The sequence below is a fragment of the Haliotis rubra genome, unplaced genomic scaffold (assembly GCF_003918875.1).
Source record: "Haliotis rubra isolate DU_JTF1 unplaced genomic scaffold, ASM391887v1 Scf702, whole genome shotgun sequence".
Classification (NCBI taxonomy): domain Eukaryota; kingdom Metazoa; phylum Mollusca; class Gastropoda; order Lepetellida; family Haliotidae; genus Haliotis; species Haliotis rubra.
Window position 1 is genome coordinate 280,107 of NW_025767416.1, and position 16,431 is coordinate 296,537.

The 16,431-nt window shown below is 40.4% G+C and overlaps 1 protein-coding gene across 1 annotated transcript in view; it reads left to right on the forward strand.

The window, feature by feature from the left end:
* LOC124258914 (F-box/LRR-repeat protein 4-like) overlaps positions 1-10,889 on the forward strand; it is a 31,884-nt gene extending 20,995 nt beyond the window's left edge. Inside the window, exons 14-19 of the mRNA XM_046692978.1 lie at positions 3,095-3,198; positions 4,572-4,664; positions 5,983-6,090; positions 6,434-6,520; positions 7,360-7,464; positions 9,641-10,889. Of these exons, the coding sequence (XP_046548934.1) occupies positions 3,095-3,198; positions 4,572-4,664; positions 5,983-6,090; positions 6,434-6,520; positions 7,360-7,464; positions 9,641-9,770 (627 nt within the window). The 3' untranslated portion in view covers positions 9,771-10,889. The remainder of the gene's footprint in view (positions 1-3,094; positions 3,199-4,571; positions 4,665-5,982; positions 6,091-6,433; positions 6,521-7,359; positions 7,465-9,640) is intronic.
* Positions 10,890-16,431: the final 5,542 nt, after the last annotated feature.

Consider the following 16,431-nt stretch of genomic DNA (forward strand, 5'->3'; position numbering starts at 1 on the left):
TGTTATCTATCTACATCGTCAAAGGGCTCACGCAGTGCGTTCTTCCTCGACGACGGGATACAAGTAGATCAAGATCCACAGCATCTCAAACTACAGTTAAACTACATCATAAAGCTACTAACACAGCTGGGATGGTTAGTAAACTTACACAAGTCGGACCTAGTACCATCGCAAGATCTGCAATTCCTAGGAATCCGATTTATCACCAATCTCAACCGTATAGTCGTACCAGAAGACCGTTGGCTCAAGATCCAACAGATCATTCCACCAGCTCTACTGTCACCGCTACCACTTCGACAATGGCAGAGCTTACTAGGTCTTCTAACATCAGCCCAAGACTTGACAGTCATAGGCAGATTACAGTTACGTCCGTTACAGGTCTTCGTCAATACACATCTCGACGACCTACAACCATTCAGTCTACCGATACATCTCAGACCTCATCTATTATGGTGGACAAAGAAATCGAATGTCTGCGAAGGGATTTGTTTAGCAGAGCAGGAATTCAAGACCCATCTATATGTAGACGCGTCGCTCCAAGGTTGGGGAGCTCATCTCTCCAACCGGACGGCATCAGGGTTATGGACTCAGCTAGAAAGCAAACTCCACATAAACGCATTAGAGATGAAAGCTGTAATCAACGCCATAAGACATTGGAGCAACATTCTACAGAATGCGCACCTGATGATACATACCGACAACTCGACAGTGGCGTTTTATGTGAACAGACAAGGCTCAACGAGATCGCCGAACCTTTTGAATTTAACCTTTCAACTGTTCGAATTAATCCAAGATCTAAATCTACATGTCAAAGCATGCCACATTCCCGGAGCCAGGAATATACTAGCAGACGCACTCTCTCGGCCACATCTACCGTCGCCGACAGAATGGATGCTCAATACAGAGATATTTGCACAGATAATCAAGCAAATAGGAGCGCCGCTAGTAGATCTATTCGCCACAAGGTTCAACAATCAACTACCGACATTCGTGTCACCAGTGCCAGACCCACAAGCATGGGCAACAGACGCTCTAAGCATTTCATGGGAAGGCCTCAATGCGTACGCGTTTCCGCCCCCAGCAATAATACCTCTAGTATTACAGAAAATCAACCAAACGCAGAGCCTACAACTCACTTTGGTCGCGCCCTATTGGCCGGCCAGAACGTGGTTTCCCGCCTTAATACAAGATATCGGTCAACCGGCACTAGAACTACCCAAGCGCGCAAACCTGTTAATACATCCTCACACCAAACAGGTGCACAGAAACCCAGAAGTATTCAAACTTCACGTATGGACTGTATTAAAATGTGTTTAAACAAGAGAGGATATTCTACCAGGGCGGCAAAAGCGGTCACGCTTGCCTTACGATACTCAACGCGTAACTTGTACGATGACAAGTGGCAAAGTTTCGAAAATTATGCAACAAACAAGGGTTTTACAGCGAGAGATGCTACGCATCCTCAAGTGGCAGACTATTTGTGTTACTTACGGCAAAACAAACATTTAAAAGGCTCGACATTGTCAACATATCTTGCCGCGCTTAGTTCTGTGATTTCTATGAGAACGGGTGTTAAATTAACAAGAACACCAGAGTTACTGGCCTTACTACGTGCTTTCCGATTGGAGGACCAAAAGCGGAAATTCCACGCCCCAGCTTGGGATCTGAATGTAGTTTTACGACACCTCACAAGTGAGGATTACGAACCATTGGAATCGACAACGTTTGAATTTCTCTCACAGAAAACAGTCTTCCTGTTATCGCTAGCCACGGCAGCCAGAATATCTGAAATTCATGCTCTAGATTATGAGAGGATACAGTTTGATGAAAATCAAAAGACAGCGCACCTGGGATTAAGATGGGATTTCATCGCTAAAAATCAACTACCAGGTCAACCAGACAGGTTATTTCACATCCCTGCGCTATCCTCAATTCTTGGATCTCAAGATACATTGGACTTATCTCTATGCCCAGTACGAGCTCTCATAATCTATTTACGTCGTTCCAAAACAAGGCGAAGATCGCTCAGAAGATTGTTCATCCCGTTATCGCCTACAAATCAGACAGAAGTCTCTCGTACCACCATATCAATATGGATAAGAACTGTCATTTTACGCGCCTATAAGGCAGCAGGACTGGACCCTCCAACAGCATCAAATCCCCATGAAATCAGGGCATTGGCATCCACCCTCGCCCTTCATGGTAACTGTTCATTGAATACAATTATGGAAGGATGCTTTTGGAAATCTAACATGGTGTTTGCTAATCACTATCTCAGAGATATCACCACCGAGGACGTCTCTGGCATTCATCATTTCGGTCCTTTGGTCCTCGCTCAGCAATTGACAGTCCCTCGTAGGCGTTAATATTCACCCCCACGAGATTATTAGATATATGATACATATATTCACTAGCTTATAACTCCATGGAGTTCTAGGGCTATGTACATATTTAGCTTAGGTTATTCAACCTTAAGCTCATACTGAGTTATATTCAGTGTACAGCTACGTTAGAGTAGCAGTTTATATATATATATTGATATATCAGTATATTAGTAAGGTAATACCCCACTTATAGTGTATATATCTATGGCTTATTATAAGGAAATATCCTAAGTCTCAATGCCTTATGAAGTTCCCGCAGGGGTTATTACAATATCACTTACTTAAATCACTAATTAATCCAAAGTATTCTGTTTACCCACCACCTCTCCGGTGGATTCTACAAGCAAAAGAGCATGAGTCAGGATAAGGAAAAATATGTAATTTTCTGAGTAAAATTGATATTTTATACTTATCCTGACTCATGAGGTTAGCCCTCCCATCCTCCCCACATAACACTTTGGATTTCCCTGTAAATTCAAGTGTTGGGCTCGCAAAATCAGGAGAGAGTGAAGCATGAGGCCAGAGGGTGGCGACACCTGTTCCCGCGCTTACGGCAGGGGAGGTAACTCGTGGGTGAGTACCAATTAGTGATTTTACATTGAAGGGAGCTTCAATTAAGGAGATACAAGTGTTCCACTATGTTCGCAAGAGGAAGGGGACAAGCAAAAGAGCATGAGTCAGGATAAGTATAAAATATCAATTTTACTCAGAAAATTACATTTTGCATGATGGAACTGACCAAGATTACCAAGCTGCAGAAGTTGAATCTGTACCGAACCTTCGTGGAACTGACCCCACTTCTCAACATCATATAGTCAGTAGTATATGGTTTTTATCTGTAGACATCACTGTATATCTGCTCAGCTAACTGCAGTTATAACAAATTTAGAGGGACCTGTAATTTAGTTCGTTTTAACAGTAGTTCGCTATATGCAATTCAACTAAAACTAAGAGCAAATGTCAGGGGAAAGAAAACAGTTTGTTATAGCCGTCGGTTCATTATGACATGTTCTCATATAAACATATTTACCATAATTCATGACTGCACAGACCTCTGCTTATTTAATTGACTTTCCATGGCAAAACAAATTGCTCAACTGCTGAACCAGTGAAACTGAATTTGTTCAAGGAGTTCACACAATTAATTATCTCGACCGTTACCTTTTGACCTTGTTGCCACCAAGTTTTTCCATCCATAAATGCATATACACTTTTGTTTTTTGTGGACGTCATATAATGCTCACAACAAAAGATTTCATTAATCTGCAACGCCTTCCATTTCAGGATCAGAAATTACCTGTATAACTTTGTATAACCAGAATACCCAAAATTCTGACGATCCTAATTGGATAATGTAGCCATACTTTACTCTATGGCAATGTTTGCAAAAGAATTCCTTTTATACTCTGTAGATAACAGTTCTCAATCAAGGGGTCGTTGTTTAATACTGATGTATGTTCTGATAAGTACTTACAGATGTGACCGCCTCCGTGGTGTAGTGGTAAATGCCTCCGCCCGGAGAGCGGAAGGTCGCAGGTTTGATCCCCGAATGCGTCATACCAAAAGACGTTAAAATATGGTACTTGTTGGTCCCTGTCTGGCGCTCGGCATTAATGGGTACAACAAGGACTGGTCGGCTCGGAGTCAGTATAATGTGTCTGAGTGGGGTATTCATGCTCCACTGCGGCATGGTATCTCATTTGGCTAGCACTATAAAACCAGCTTCAGTCTGGGCTAGTACAAGCAGCCACACATACACATACACATGCATGCACGTCGTCATATGAGCGAAATATTCTCAAGCACGACGTTAAACCCAATTACCTCACCTCACATGTTAACACTTGTGAGGTATAATACCCCCTTCCTAATAGTGAGTGAGTTAATTTTTTGCTGCTTTTAGCAATATTCCAGCAATATCACGGCGAGGGACACCAGAAATGGGCATCACACATTGTACCCATGTGGGGAATCAAACCCGGGTCTTCTGCTTGACGAGCAGATGCTTTAAACACTAGACCCCACTGCCCCTCACCCTCCCTAATATACACGCCCTATTAGAAATATGTATTTCTTACTCTCTAAGGAGGCGGTGGGATAGCGCAGAGTGGAACTAACTCCAGGCAACCCCACAATGAAGCCCTACCTGTGCCTCAGTATTATTCTTACTCTCTAACTCTGCTGCAGTTCCTGTCCCGATCTCCAGCACCTAAACATCGGCTCCTGTAGCCGCATCTCCAGTCACGACGATGTTGCTGCTGCTCTGGGGAAGTTCTCAAAGTACAGTATTCCTTCATGACACTCATTATTATTGTAGTGTTCTCATATCAATAATTGGTTAATGTACAGTAAAATTTCGAAAAAATACCCTCAAAATCAATACATTAAACCCTTTCTTAATCAAATTGTACACCGCTTAAAGCAATGTTTAAGAATTATTGTCATGATTGTGTATATTTCATAGTAATTAAATTTTTTCTTATCCTGACTCATGATCTTTTGCTTATCTCCCTTTCCCTTGCGAATGGTAGTGGAACACTTGAATCCCTTGAAGTTCCCGAAGCGGACATAAAGATACACTCACCCACCAGTTACCTCCCTTTTGCCCTTTTCCCGCGCAAACAGTAAAGGGATTCAAGTGTTCCACTACCATTCGAAAGGAAAGGGAGATAAGTAAAAGATCATGAGTCAGGATAAGTATAAAAATCAGCTAATGCTGAGAAATGTGAAACAAATGCCAAGATTTTGTATCTTTATTTGTTTTTGTTGATACGTTTTTCAACAAGGAAAGGGAACAAAGAATCTTTTTCACTCTTGTTATATGCTACAAACAAAAAGCATGGGAACACCATAAAATTTGATAGTCATATATAAACTTAAACTTGGTGAGATCTTTTATACTCTAAGGTAAATGCAACTTTTGTGTGTTTAATGGGCACTTTAAACAAAGTGTTAGATTTTACAGTGAAGCAACTGATTCAATATTCGTTGAGTTTGAGTGAAATGAAACATTGTCAAAAACAAAAAACATGGGTGCTGAAACACACCAACACCATGTTTGATTCAAACACCCAAACACAACAGCCTAGTGCATGTGGAAGACAGACTTCCCATGCAGCAATAGTATATATTTAGAAGATAAAGTTACTCTGTTTTCAATTTTGTGGTCCTTTATCGTTCATTTAAGACCACTAAATGTAACTTAAAAAACCAAACACATAAACAAACAAACAAACAAGAAGGTCAACGCGTTCATTGTATTCATACGCTGTTAATCGGTTGCTTTAAGTAGCGGTCCTTAAACTGCCATTTAGTTACGATTTTGATGAGCTCTCAGCCAATCAGAATCAAGTATCACAATATGTTGTGCTAGAATGCCATTTTAATACCATCCAAAGATAGTAAAAGAAAAGAAAATCCTCATTGTTTGTACATTTCTGACCAAGTGTTGAACCAGTCCTACTCATGCGGCCCCATCACACGCATGACTTATAATGTGAAATGTAAATATACTTGGTTTAAAAAGATTTTATGCTAGTAGTCATGACAGTAGTGACGTAAATAAGTTTTGATGTGTCTTTTATTTGTTTGTTTCCAGGAAACTACGATCTCTTGATCTCTGGCGTTCTCGAAAGATCTCATACATCGGACTTCAAGCTATTGCAAACAACTGCTTTGAATTGGAGGAGCTGGATATAGGCTGGTGGTATGTTTTGGACCAACAGGGTTGGAAACTTACCTTGTCAGCATATAGGCTGGTGGTATGTTTTGGACCAACAGGGTTGGTTAGTGAAATAGTCTTTGGACAAAAATATATGTCTGACTATGTGTTGACACCATTTCCCTATTTCAGTGAGCAGCTTTTGTAACAAAGGGAGATAAGCGGTGTTGAGATAAAACAGTAAACTCACTCACTCACACACTCACTGACTCAGTTGGCCGTACTCTCAGTAACAGTGGTTCGTCTGGTCCAGTTTTGAATATATACAAACCACCCAAATACAGCTGGAATAAACAATACCTCACTCACTCACTCACTTGTCTTGCAGCACTGACCTCCACTCCAGCACTGGGTGTCTCGTCAGCCTAGTGGAGAAGTGTAAGAAACTACGCAAGCTCTTCCTCACTGCCAACAGGTACCCAGCATACATTGTCATATTTATCCTGTTGAGAAGAAGCTGAAGAACAACCTAATGTTTTCCTTGTGACTATTAACAGGTTAACCTGAGGGACCATTCATAATTTAGGACTAGGGGGATGATGATGATTTTTATGGAGAAGCATGTACAATGTGACTGACCCCCACTGGATGTACAAAATCAATGACCCCCCTCCCCTTCCCATATTTTGTAAGCCTAATTTTTAAATATTTTTATGTACAAAATTGATGACCCCCCTAAAACATGTGTACAAATTGATGACCCCCCTACCTTCCCAGAGCAAAATGGGTGACCCCCCTTACAATCATCATCACCCCCCTAGCCATAAATTATGAACGGTCCCTTAGGAAAAAATTTATAGTTGTTTAACGTCTTTGGAGTAGTATATATTTTGGATATATTTGGTCCAGTTGACCTATTTCAACATTGTGGCATCATAAGATGTTTCAGAGGTAATAAACTTATTATGTCTGTATGTATACTTATTTCACATATAATTATTAAACTATACAGTGAAAGCCATATGTTAAAAATACTTTGCTTTCTGAAATGAAATATTTTGTACCGTTTTCTCCTTTGCTTGTGATGAATCTTTGTCAAAATTATTGTAATTTTGTGTCGTAGATCTTTCTTCTTCTCAAGGGCGACGGCATGATTCAGTGGTTACACTTGATGACTTGTTGTTATTGTACTCTGACAGAATTCCATGATGCTCACTGTGTCAGTCACTGGTTTCTTGAGCCCCTAAACATGGAAATAAGTTTTGACCATAGTCAGCAGCAATATGTTATGTATAATGTTTGTTATCACTGCAGGACTGTATGTGATGTGGACCTTCTGGCCATAGCTAAGAACTTGGCCAATCTGGAACAGCTGGACATTCTGGGCACAAGGGAGGTAACAGCTGATGCAGCTGTAAGGTAATGCATATTTTTGAAGATGAAGATAACACCTGACCACATGTTACTTATATCTTATGTCTTCTGTCATTGATGTGTTGTATACAATAAATATACGTTTTAGAGTTGTATGTTTCGTGTTTCACAAGGTGTAATTAACATTATATATGTATGAGAATATTTCTGCTCTGTCTCTCTGCTCTGTCGCACTACCCTGTCTCACTGCCCTGTCTCACTACCCTGTCTCACTACAATGTCTCTCTGCTGTCTCACTACCATGTTTCACTACCCTGTCTCACAACCCTGTCTCACAACCCTGTCTCCTTACAATGTCTCTCTCCTCTGTCTCACTACAATATCTCTCTGCCCTGTCGCACTACCCTGTCTCACTGACCTGTCTCACTACCCTGTCTCACTGCAATGTCTCTCTGCCCTGTCTCACTACCCAGTCTCACTACAATGTTTCTCTGCTCTGTCGCACTACCCTGTCTCACTACAATATCTCTCTGCCCTGTCGCACTACCCTGTCTCACTGACCTGTCTCACTACCCTGTCTCACTGCAATGTCTCTCTGCCCTGTCTCACTACCCAGTCTAACTACAATGTTTCTCTGCTCTGTCGCACTCCTACCCTGTCTCACTACAATATCTCTCTGCCCTGTCGCACTACCCTGTCTCACTACAATATCTCTCTGCCCTGTCTCACTGCATTATCTCTCTGCCCTGTCTCTTCTGCCCTGTCTCACTGCAATATCTCTCTGCCCTGTCTCACTGCATTATCTCTCTGCCCTGTCTCTTCTGCCCTGTCTCACTACAATATCTCTCTGCCCTGTCTCTCTGCTCTGTCTCACTACCCTGTCACTCTGCACTGTCTCACTACCCAGTCTCTGTGCCCTGTCTCTCTGCTCTGTCACACTACCCTGTCTCACTACAATATCTCTCTGCCCTTTCTCACTACCCTGTCTCACTGCAATATCTCTCTGCCTGTCTCTCTGCTATGTCGCACTACCCTGTCTCACTACCCTGTCTCACTACAATGTCTCTCTGCTCTGTCTCACTACCCTGTCTCACTGCAATACCTCTCTGCCCTGTCTCTCTGCTCTGTTGCACTACCCTGTCTCACTGCCCTGTCTCACTACAATATCTCTCTGCCCTGTCTCACTACCCTGTCTCATTGCAATATCTCTCTGCCCTGTCTCTCTGCTCTTTCTCACTGCCCTGTCTCACTACAATGTCTCTCTGCTCTGTCTCACCCTGTCTCACTACAACCTATCTCTCTGTCCTGTCTCTCTGCTCTGTTGCATTACCCTGTCTCACTGCCCTGTCTCACTACAATATCTCTCTGCCCTGTCTCACTACCCTGTCTCATTGCAATATCTCTCTGCCCTGTCTCTCTGCTCTGTCTCACTACCCTGTCTCACTAAAATGTATCTCTGCTCTGTCTCACTACCCTGTCTCACTACAATGTCTCTCTGCTCTGTCTCACTACCCTGTCTCACTACAATATCTCTCTGCCTGTCTCTCTGCTCTGTTGCACTACCCTGTCTCTCTGCCCTGTCTCACTACAATGTCTCTCTGCTCTGTCTCACTACAATGTCTCTCTGCCCTGTCACACTCACCTGTCTCACTACCCTGTCTCTCTGACCTGTCTCTCTGACCTGTCTCAGTGCCCTGTCTGTCTCACTCACCTGTCTCACTACAATGTCTCTCTGACCTGTCTCTCTGACCTGTCTCACTACCCTGTCTCACTACAATGTCTCACTACCCTGTCTCTCTGACCTGTCTCAGTGCCCTGTCTCTCTGACCTGTCTCACTACCCTGTCTATCTGCCCTGTCTCTCTGACCTGTCTCACTACCCTGTCTCTCTGACCTGTCTCACTACCCTGTCTCTCTGACCTGTCTCACTACCCTGTCTCTCTGACCTGTCTCACTACAATGTCTCTCTGACCTGTCTCACTACAATGTCTCTCTGACCTGTCTCACTACCCTGTCTCTCAGACCTGTCTCTCCGACCTGTCTCAGTGCCCTGTCTCTCTGACCTGTCTATCTGCCCTGTCTTTCTGCCCGTCTCACTACCCTGTCTCTCTGACCTGTCTCACTACCCTGTCTCTCTGACCTGTCTCAGTGCCCTGTCTGTCTCACTCACCTGTCTCACTACAATGTCTCTCTGACCTGTCTCACTGATGTCATTGCCACAGGGTGCTGGAGAACTGTAAGAAGCTGCGGTTCTTCGATGTGTCATTCTGTGCCGGCCTGGACAACGTGGTCGTGGAAGGCTGGAGGAAAGTCTACCCCAACATTGCAATAAAGAAGAGTTTCCAGTCCTAGATTTCTACCTCACTACTGGCAAAACAGAGCCATCTTAAACCTCGTGTATGCTCTTAAATTCCTTGTTATTTTGATTTTTCCTATGATGTTATACCTTGAAAGTATTACACTGTCAGCAAGACATCTTAATTAAACAGAGATTTATGTTTAACTCAGCTATCCATGACCAAAACAGATCTTAGAAATGAAATAGTCTATGCTTATTTACATCTCTACTCTGTCAGTGAAGTAGAGCAAGTTCCACGATGGTCTTGTTGGTTAATTATGTGTTGTATAAAGAGTTTTACTCTTGAGTGTGTTCAGTGAAACCTTTATAACTCAATGTCATCAGGTAGGGCTGGGACGGGTAGGAAAAAATGGAATCGAGTACCCAAATGTACTTACTCGAATCAGAATCGAGTACCCAAATGTACTTACCCAAATCGGAATCGAGTACTCGGAAATGTAAGGAATACACAGCGCTTCAGTCAACTTTCTGAATATTCAATCACAATTTGACAGAGTATTATAGAAAACTTGAATAGATGGCAATACAACATTAAAACTGTTCTTAGGCTTTATCTGTATAATCAATATAAAGCTGTTGGCATCCTTCTGTCTCGTGAGACAATGGTGAATCTGCACCCAGGTCAATCTGTGGTCGTGTTGCAGTGCCGGCTGTGGCTGTAGAGTCTGATGCGGGATCGGCAGCTCCGCTGACACTTCCTGCAGGTGTTCAGCAACATGAAATCTTCTTGTCGTTTTCATAAAACCTTGTGTCCGACAGCGGTCGCCGTGCTAGCAGTAAGTGCGGTGTTACGTAACGCCCTCTAACACCAAGGAAGATAACTCTTCACATCACAGTCAAACACCTAAGTCATGGGTTGGTCAAAGGGAGGCAACTCTTGACGTACTGTTAAAATCAGTATAACTCTAACCTAAAACTATACTTCCACTAATCGGACAATACTAATGAGGTAAATGTGTGTTACTTCAATAATGAAAAAGACAAGTTATTATCTGCCCTTGTCAGTACAGAGTTCTCTCCCTTTCCGTGTACTTGATTCCTAGAAATAGGACTCGAATCCAGATGTACCCTACCCGGATTCGAGTACGCGAGTATCCGTCCCAGCCCTATCTTTAGGACCATAGACATGGTCTACACTCTGTAGGTCTTGCTTTTTTGCTCTAAAAATACCACTCTAAAGAGAATGGAATTTAGTAGTTTACAGTGTCTCTCTACTCAAGAAGCAAACTAGATTATAATGAAAAATAGTTAATTTTAATGGTTGTTAGTTGTTTTAATTTAAGGAAATTATATGGATATAATAATAATATAACTATATTTTTTCATTTTGAAATATTTCAGGTATAGTTTTGGGGCAATTTTTAGTTGTTTTTTTCTTGTCTTCTGTTAAGCTTTTTACATGCCGTATCTTGGACAGAACTTACAAGCTTCTGTTTAAGACTACAATGTGGTCGGTACATTTAGCGATCTTGGTTTTGTCAGATAGGCTTTGTAATGACATTTGTGTTAGGAAGGCTAAGAGAAAGAGATTACTGCATGACAGGAAACAGTCAGCTTGTGGCATCATGTATTGTTTCTCTTTAGTGTACGAGGTGACCAGTTCAAATATGGGCGTCAGATGGTCATCATGGCGGGTATTTGGGTGGGGGTCAGTAGCTGAGGATAGTGGGAGGGGCTGACGATGGCAGGACTGGTGGGAGTGAGGGGAGATGTGTGACTGAGAGCCTTAGGGTACGGTGTGATGCGAAATCATCTCAGGGGTTTTACCATCTTTAATGAACAGTTAAAGTTAGCTTTAGCAATTAAAGACCTTAACAAATCCTTTCTGATCCCCATCAATTATATCATCTTTTCATGCTTTGAAAAATGTGTTAAGATCTGTTAAACATTGTTGCAAAGAAAGAAAGTTGTAATATATGCTCTGAATGGTGTTAGTAATGATAGAGTTATCTCCCCTCCGCTGCACATCTGCTGTGTTTGGTTCAAATTTTCCGAAGTCCCTGTTAAATATAATGGAAAAAAATATGACATATATTTTAATGGCCCTAAATTTTGAGAAGGGACCATTAAATTGTCCTTAAATAATGCAAGCCCTGTATTTCCACTTCCTAGTACTTCAACAGTGGTAGAGGAGAGTAAGGAATGCATTGAAAACCACATCTTGTTTGATGTGATTAAATGCACGACTTAGTACCAGTGATAGACTGACATATAGAAGGTGGTTGGAGCACTCCAATACAGGTTTGAGTAATACACTGAACACAAAATAATACCCACAACTCATAATCAATTTTTTAGTCATTTCTATGGTACAGGTAACCTTGGTTGCTGTAAGTTTGATTAATTTAAAGTATTTACCTGCTAATTTATTCATTCAACGTCTGAAATGAATGTAATCCTCGATTGCCAAATGTATTATACGGGGTAATATTATATTATATTGACTCTGCTACCCAAGACTCATTGGCTGCCATGATCACTGAATTGTCTGGTTCAGACTCGATTATTTACAGACTGCCGCCATATAGCTGGAATATTGCTGAGTGCGGCTTAAAACTAAACTCACTCACTCACTCACGCATTGGCTCCAAGAACCACATCCTCTTTGTATGGTATGACGCCAAAGACCCGGGTTCGATTCCCCACATGGGTACAACACGTGAAGCCCATTTCTTGTGTCCTCATTGAGATATTGCCGGAATATTGCTAAAAGCACTCACTTACTTGTTTGGTATGAGACTGGGCGGTGGGGTAGCCTAGTGGTAAAAGCATTGGCTCGACACGCCGAAGACCCGGGCTCGAATCCCCACATGGGTACAATGTGTGAAGCTCATTTCTGGTGTCCCCCGCCGTGATGTTGCTGGAATATTGCTAAAAGCGGCGTAAAACCAAACACAGTCAGTCAGTCAGTGGTATGAGACTGTACCGTCTCTATCTTTGTTTCAACTTCCATCTTCAGTAACGTTGTTCAGACGTTTACTCATTCACGAGGGTTCTTCAGCCTGACTATTTGTGTTGTTTCATCCAAAATTAACTTGATACAAAGTAGTGGCAGTAATGGGTCTAAATTGTTTAAATTCAGTGAGTGAGTGAGTTTAGTTTTACGCTGCACTCAGCAATATTCCAGCTATATGGCGGTGGTCTGCAAAAAATCGAGTATGGAACAGACAATCCAGTGATCAACAGCATGAGTATCGATCTGCGCAATGGGGAACCGATGACAAGTTTCAACCAAGTGTAGCCTGACCACCCGATCCTGTTAGTCGCCTCTTACGACAAGCATGGATTACTGAAGATCAATATTCTAACCCGGACCTTCACGGGTGGTTACAAATTCAGATAGTCCAGTGATTGTAATCATGAGCATTGACCTACGCATACAGGATACGATGACAGGCACTGAATTTGACCCAACTGTCCCGCATGTCACCTGTTACGAGAGGCATGAGTTGATTTGACCAACTCTAAAGTTGATCTCTACAGGTGTGATAGGTCAAATGTATTTGTCATGATACAAAACTGATACTATTCTCTGCATAACCGAGAATAAAGGATATATGGGATCTTCATCGCGATGTTAACTTACAGAGGGTTATATATTGTCAATACAGTATTGATACAAGTTTATGAATATCAGTACATATCAGTTTGTGCATTTTGATAACTATGATTAACATGGATAACAAATAGTCAGAATCTTCAGTTGTAAAAAATAAATGACTCAGACAAACCCCTGTTCAGCATTAACTTATATACATGCAGATCTATGTAGGTAAGTTTTATCTATGCACGTAATAGATAACAATAAATTTATTATTAATCAATATATCGATATTTAGAATTTCCAATCAACGATTGATGTATTTACAATTGATACCTCAAGATATATTTGTTTCTCAGGAGAAACGGACAGGCATTTTAACTCTACGTGATGCTGTTGGAGATGCTGCTGCTGATGTTGTTGTTCCCGAGGCTGTTGATCAAGTGTGTAATGGGAGGGGATATATTGATGTTTGATGTTTGTCATGCAATATGCTGTATAGGTACCAGGTGATTCGGGCATTAGGATTGGTTGCAATGACGCTTTGTTGCAATGATGAAGTGACAGCGTTTGTGAAGAGATACATAGTGGTACATTGAGTATCCTTGTGATGATGCATGGCATTAGTGAAGTGATACATTGTGAACATGGTATTGTGAAGTGATACATTGTGAACATGGTATTTGTGAAGAGATACGTTGTAAACATGATATTAGTGAAGTGATACATTGTGAACATGGTATTTGTGAAGTGATACATTGTAAACATGGCATTAGTGAAGTGATACATTGTAAACATGGTATTTGTGTAAAGATACATTGTGAACATGGCATTAGTGAAGTGATACATTGTAAACATGGCATTAGTGAAGTGATACATTGTAAACATGGTATTTGTGTAAAGATACATTGTGAACATGGCATTAGTGAAGTGATACATTGTAAACATGGTATTTGTGAAGAGATACGTTGTAAACATGATATTAGTGAAGTGATACATTGTGAACATGGTATTTGTGAAGTGATACATTGTAAACATGGCATTAGTGAAGTGATACATTGTAAACATGGTATTTGTGTAAAGATACATTGTGAACATGGCATTAGTGAAGTGATACATTGTAAACATGGCATTAGTGAAGTGATACATTGTAAACATGGTATTTGTGTAAAGATACATTGTGAACATGGCATTAGTGAAGTGATACATTGTAAACATGGTATTTGTGTAAAGATACATTGTGAACATGGCATTAGTGAAGTGATACATTGTAAACATGGTATTTGTGAAAAGATACATTGTGAACATGGTATTGTGACAAGATACATTGTAAACATGGTATTAGTGAAGTGATACTTTGTAAACATGATATTTGTGAAAAGATACATTGTGAACATGGCATTAGTGAAGTGATACATTGTAAACATGATATTTGTGAAAAGATACATTGTGAACATGGCATTAGTGAAGTGATACATTGTAAACATGATATTTGTGAAAAGATACATTGTGAACATGGCATTAGTGAAGTGATACATTGTAAACATGGTATTTGTGAAAAGATACATTGGGAAACGTATTTGTGAAGTTGTACAATGTACACATTGTATTCGTGAAGTGATACATGGTAGACATGATATTTGTGAAGATATACATAGTTAACATGGCATTTGTGAAGTGATACACGTTACACGTGGTATTTGTGAAGTGATGCATTGTACAAATGATATTTGTGACGTGATACATGGTTTACATGTTATTTGAGAAGAGATACATGGTACACATGGTATTTGTGAGAGATACATGGTACACATGGTATTTGTGAAGAGATACACGGTACACATGGTATTTGTTAAGAGATACACGGTACACATGGTATTTGTTAAGAGATACACGGTACACATGGTATTTGTGAAGAGATACACGGTACACATGGTATTTGTTAAGAGATACACGGTACACATGGTATTTGTGAAGAGATACACGGTACACATGGTATTTGAGAAGAGATACACATTTACCTTGTTATTTTAGATGATACATTGTTCACATGGTATTGGTTGTTTCATGGTATATATTAAACATGGTATTCTAGTATATGTTGACATAATGGAATTGTTTTTATGGCATAATATTTATGTAAAATTGTTTCAACTAATTCAGTTTAACTTGGTACACAGTTGACTGTTTCCCTCTGTTCACACACATTACCCAGTTGATTATTATATCACTATGTACATCAACCATGATTTTTATAAATCCTACCAAATGTGAAGTTCTTGTACTTCATATATATGCCATGCAACAGAAGCTAAGGACAACTCAGTTCTTAATATTACTAGTCTTTAATCTGTTAATCATATTAATGACACGGCAGATTAACTATCAGTGATGTGAAAGAACTGGGTGGTCTTTAATTTCTTTGCATGGTAGCCCGTGACCTCGTTGTATCGTGGAACTTGATATGTCCGTGGTTGGAAGTAAAATTGTGAACTTATAAGGCCTATTTCATTATGAAATCTTATTAACATGACAATTAATCAACATATTTGTGAAAAAAATATTATTTTGACATTCATAGTTTTTCAGCGAGAGCCATTAGACGAACGAAGCCAGTTAATCTCTACCAAGGGAGAGAACTCCATCCTATCGCGGTATTGCTATTTTCTTACTTTGGTTTTCGGTACAATTAAATGACACTGACAAACGTTTACTTAAGACAAGTAATGAATCTAAATAGTTTTAATATTAAGAATTATTTAGGAATTTCATTAAGATTAGTAATATCATTATGTTTTTGACCAAAACATCTGAAACTTCTATTCATTTCGATACAAGGTAACAATAACGTAACAAAATATTTTATTGCCACCTTCAAATGTGCCATACAGTTTGCTGCCGTGTGCAGGGTGAAGTTGCACAATACATCACTTCCTGTTATAGTTTTAGACAGGAAAATATGCAGATGACCTTATAGTTGTCAAAGGATTACTCATAACGAAGTAAGTTAAGATGCAATGGCCGTAGGGGTCATACTAGTTTCAAAATGATTCAGAAGTTTATTTAATATTTCTACGATTAGAAATTACATTCCAATGATAATAAATGACTGA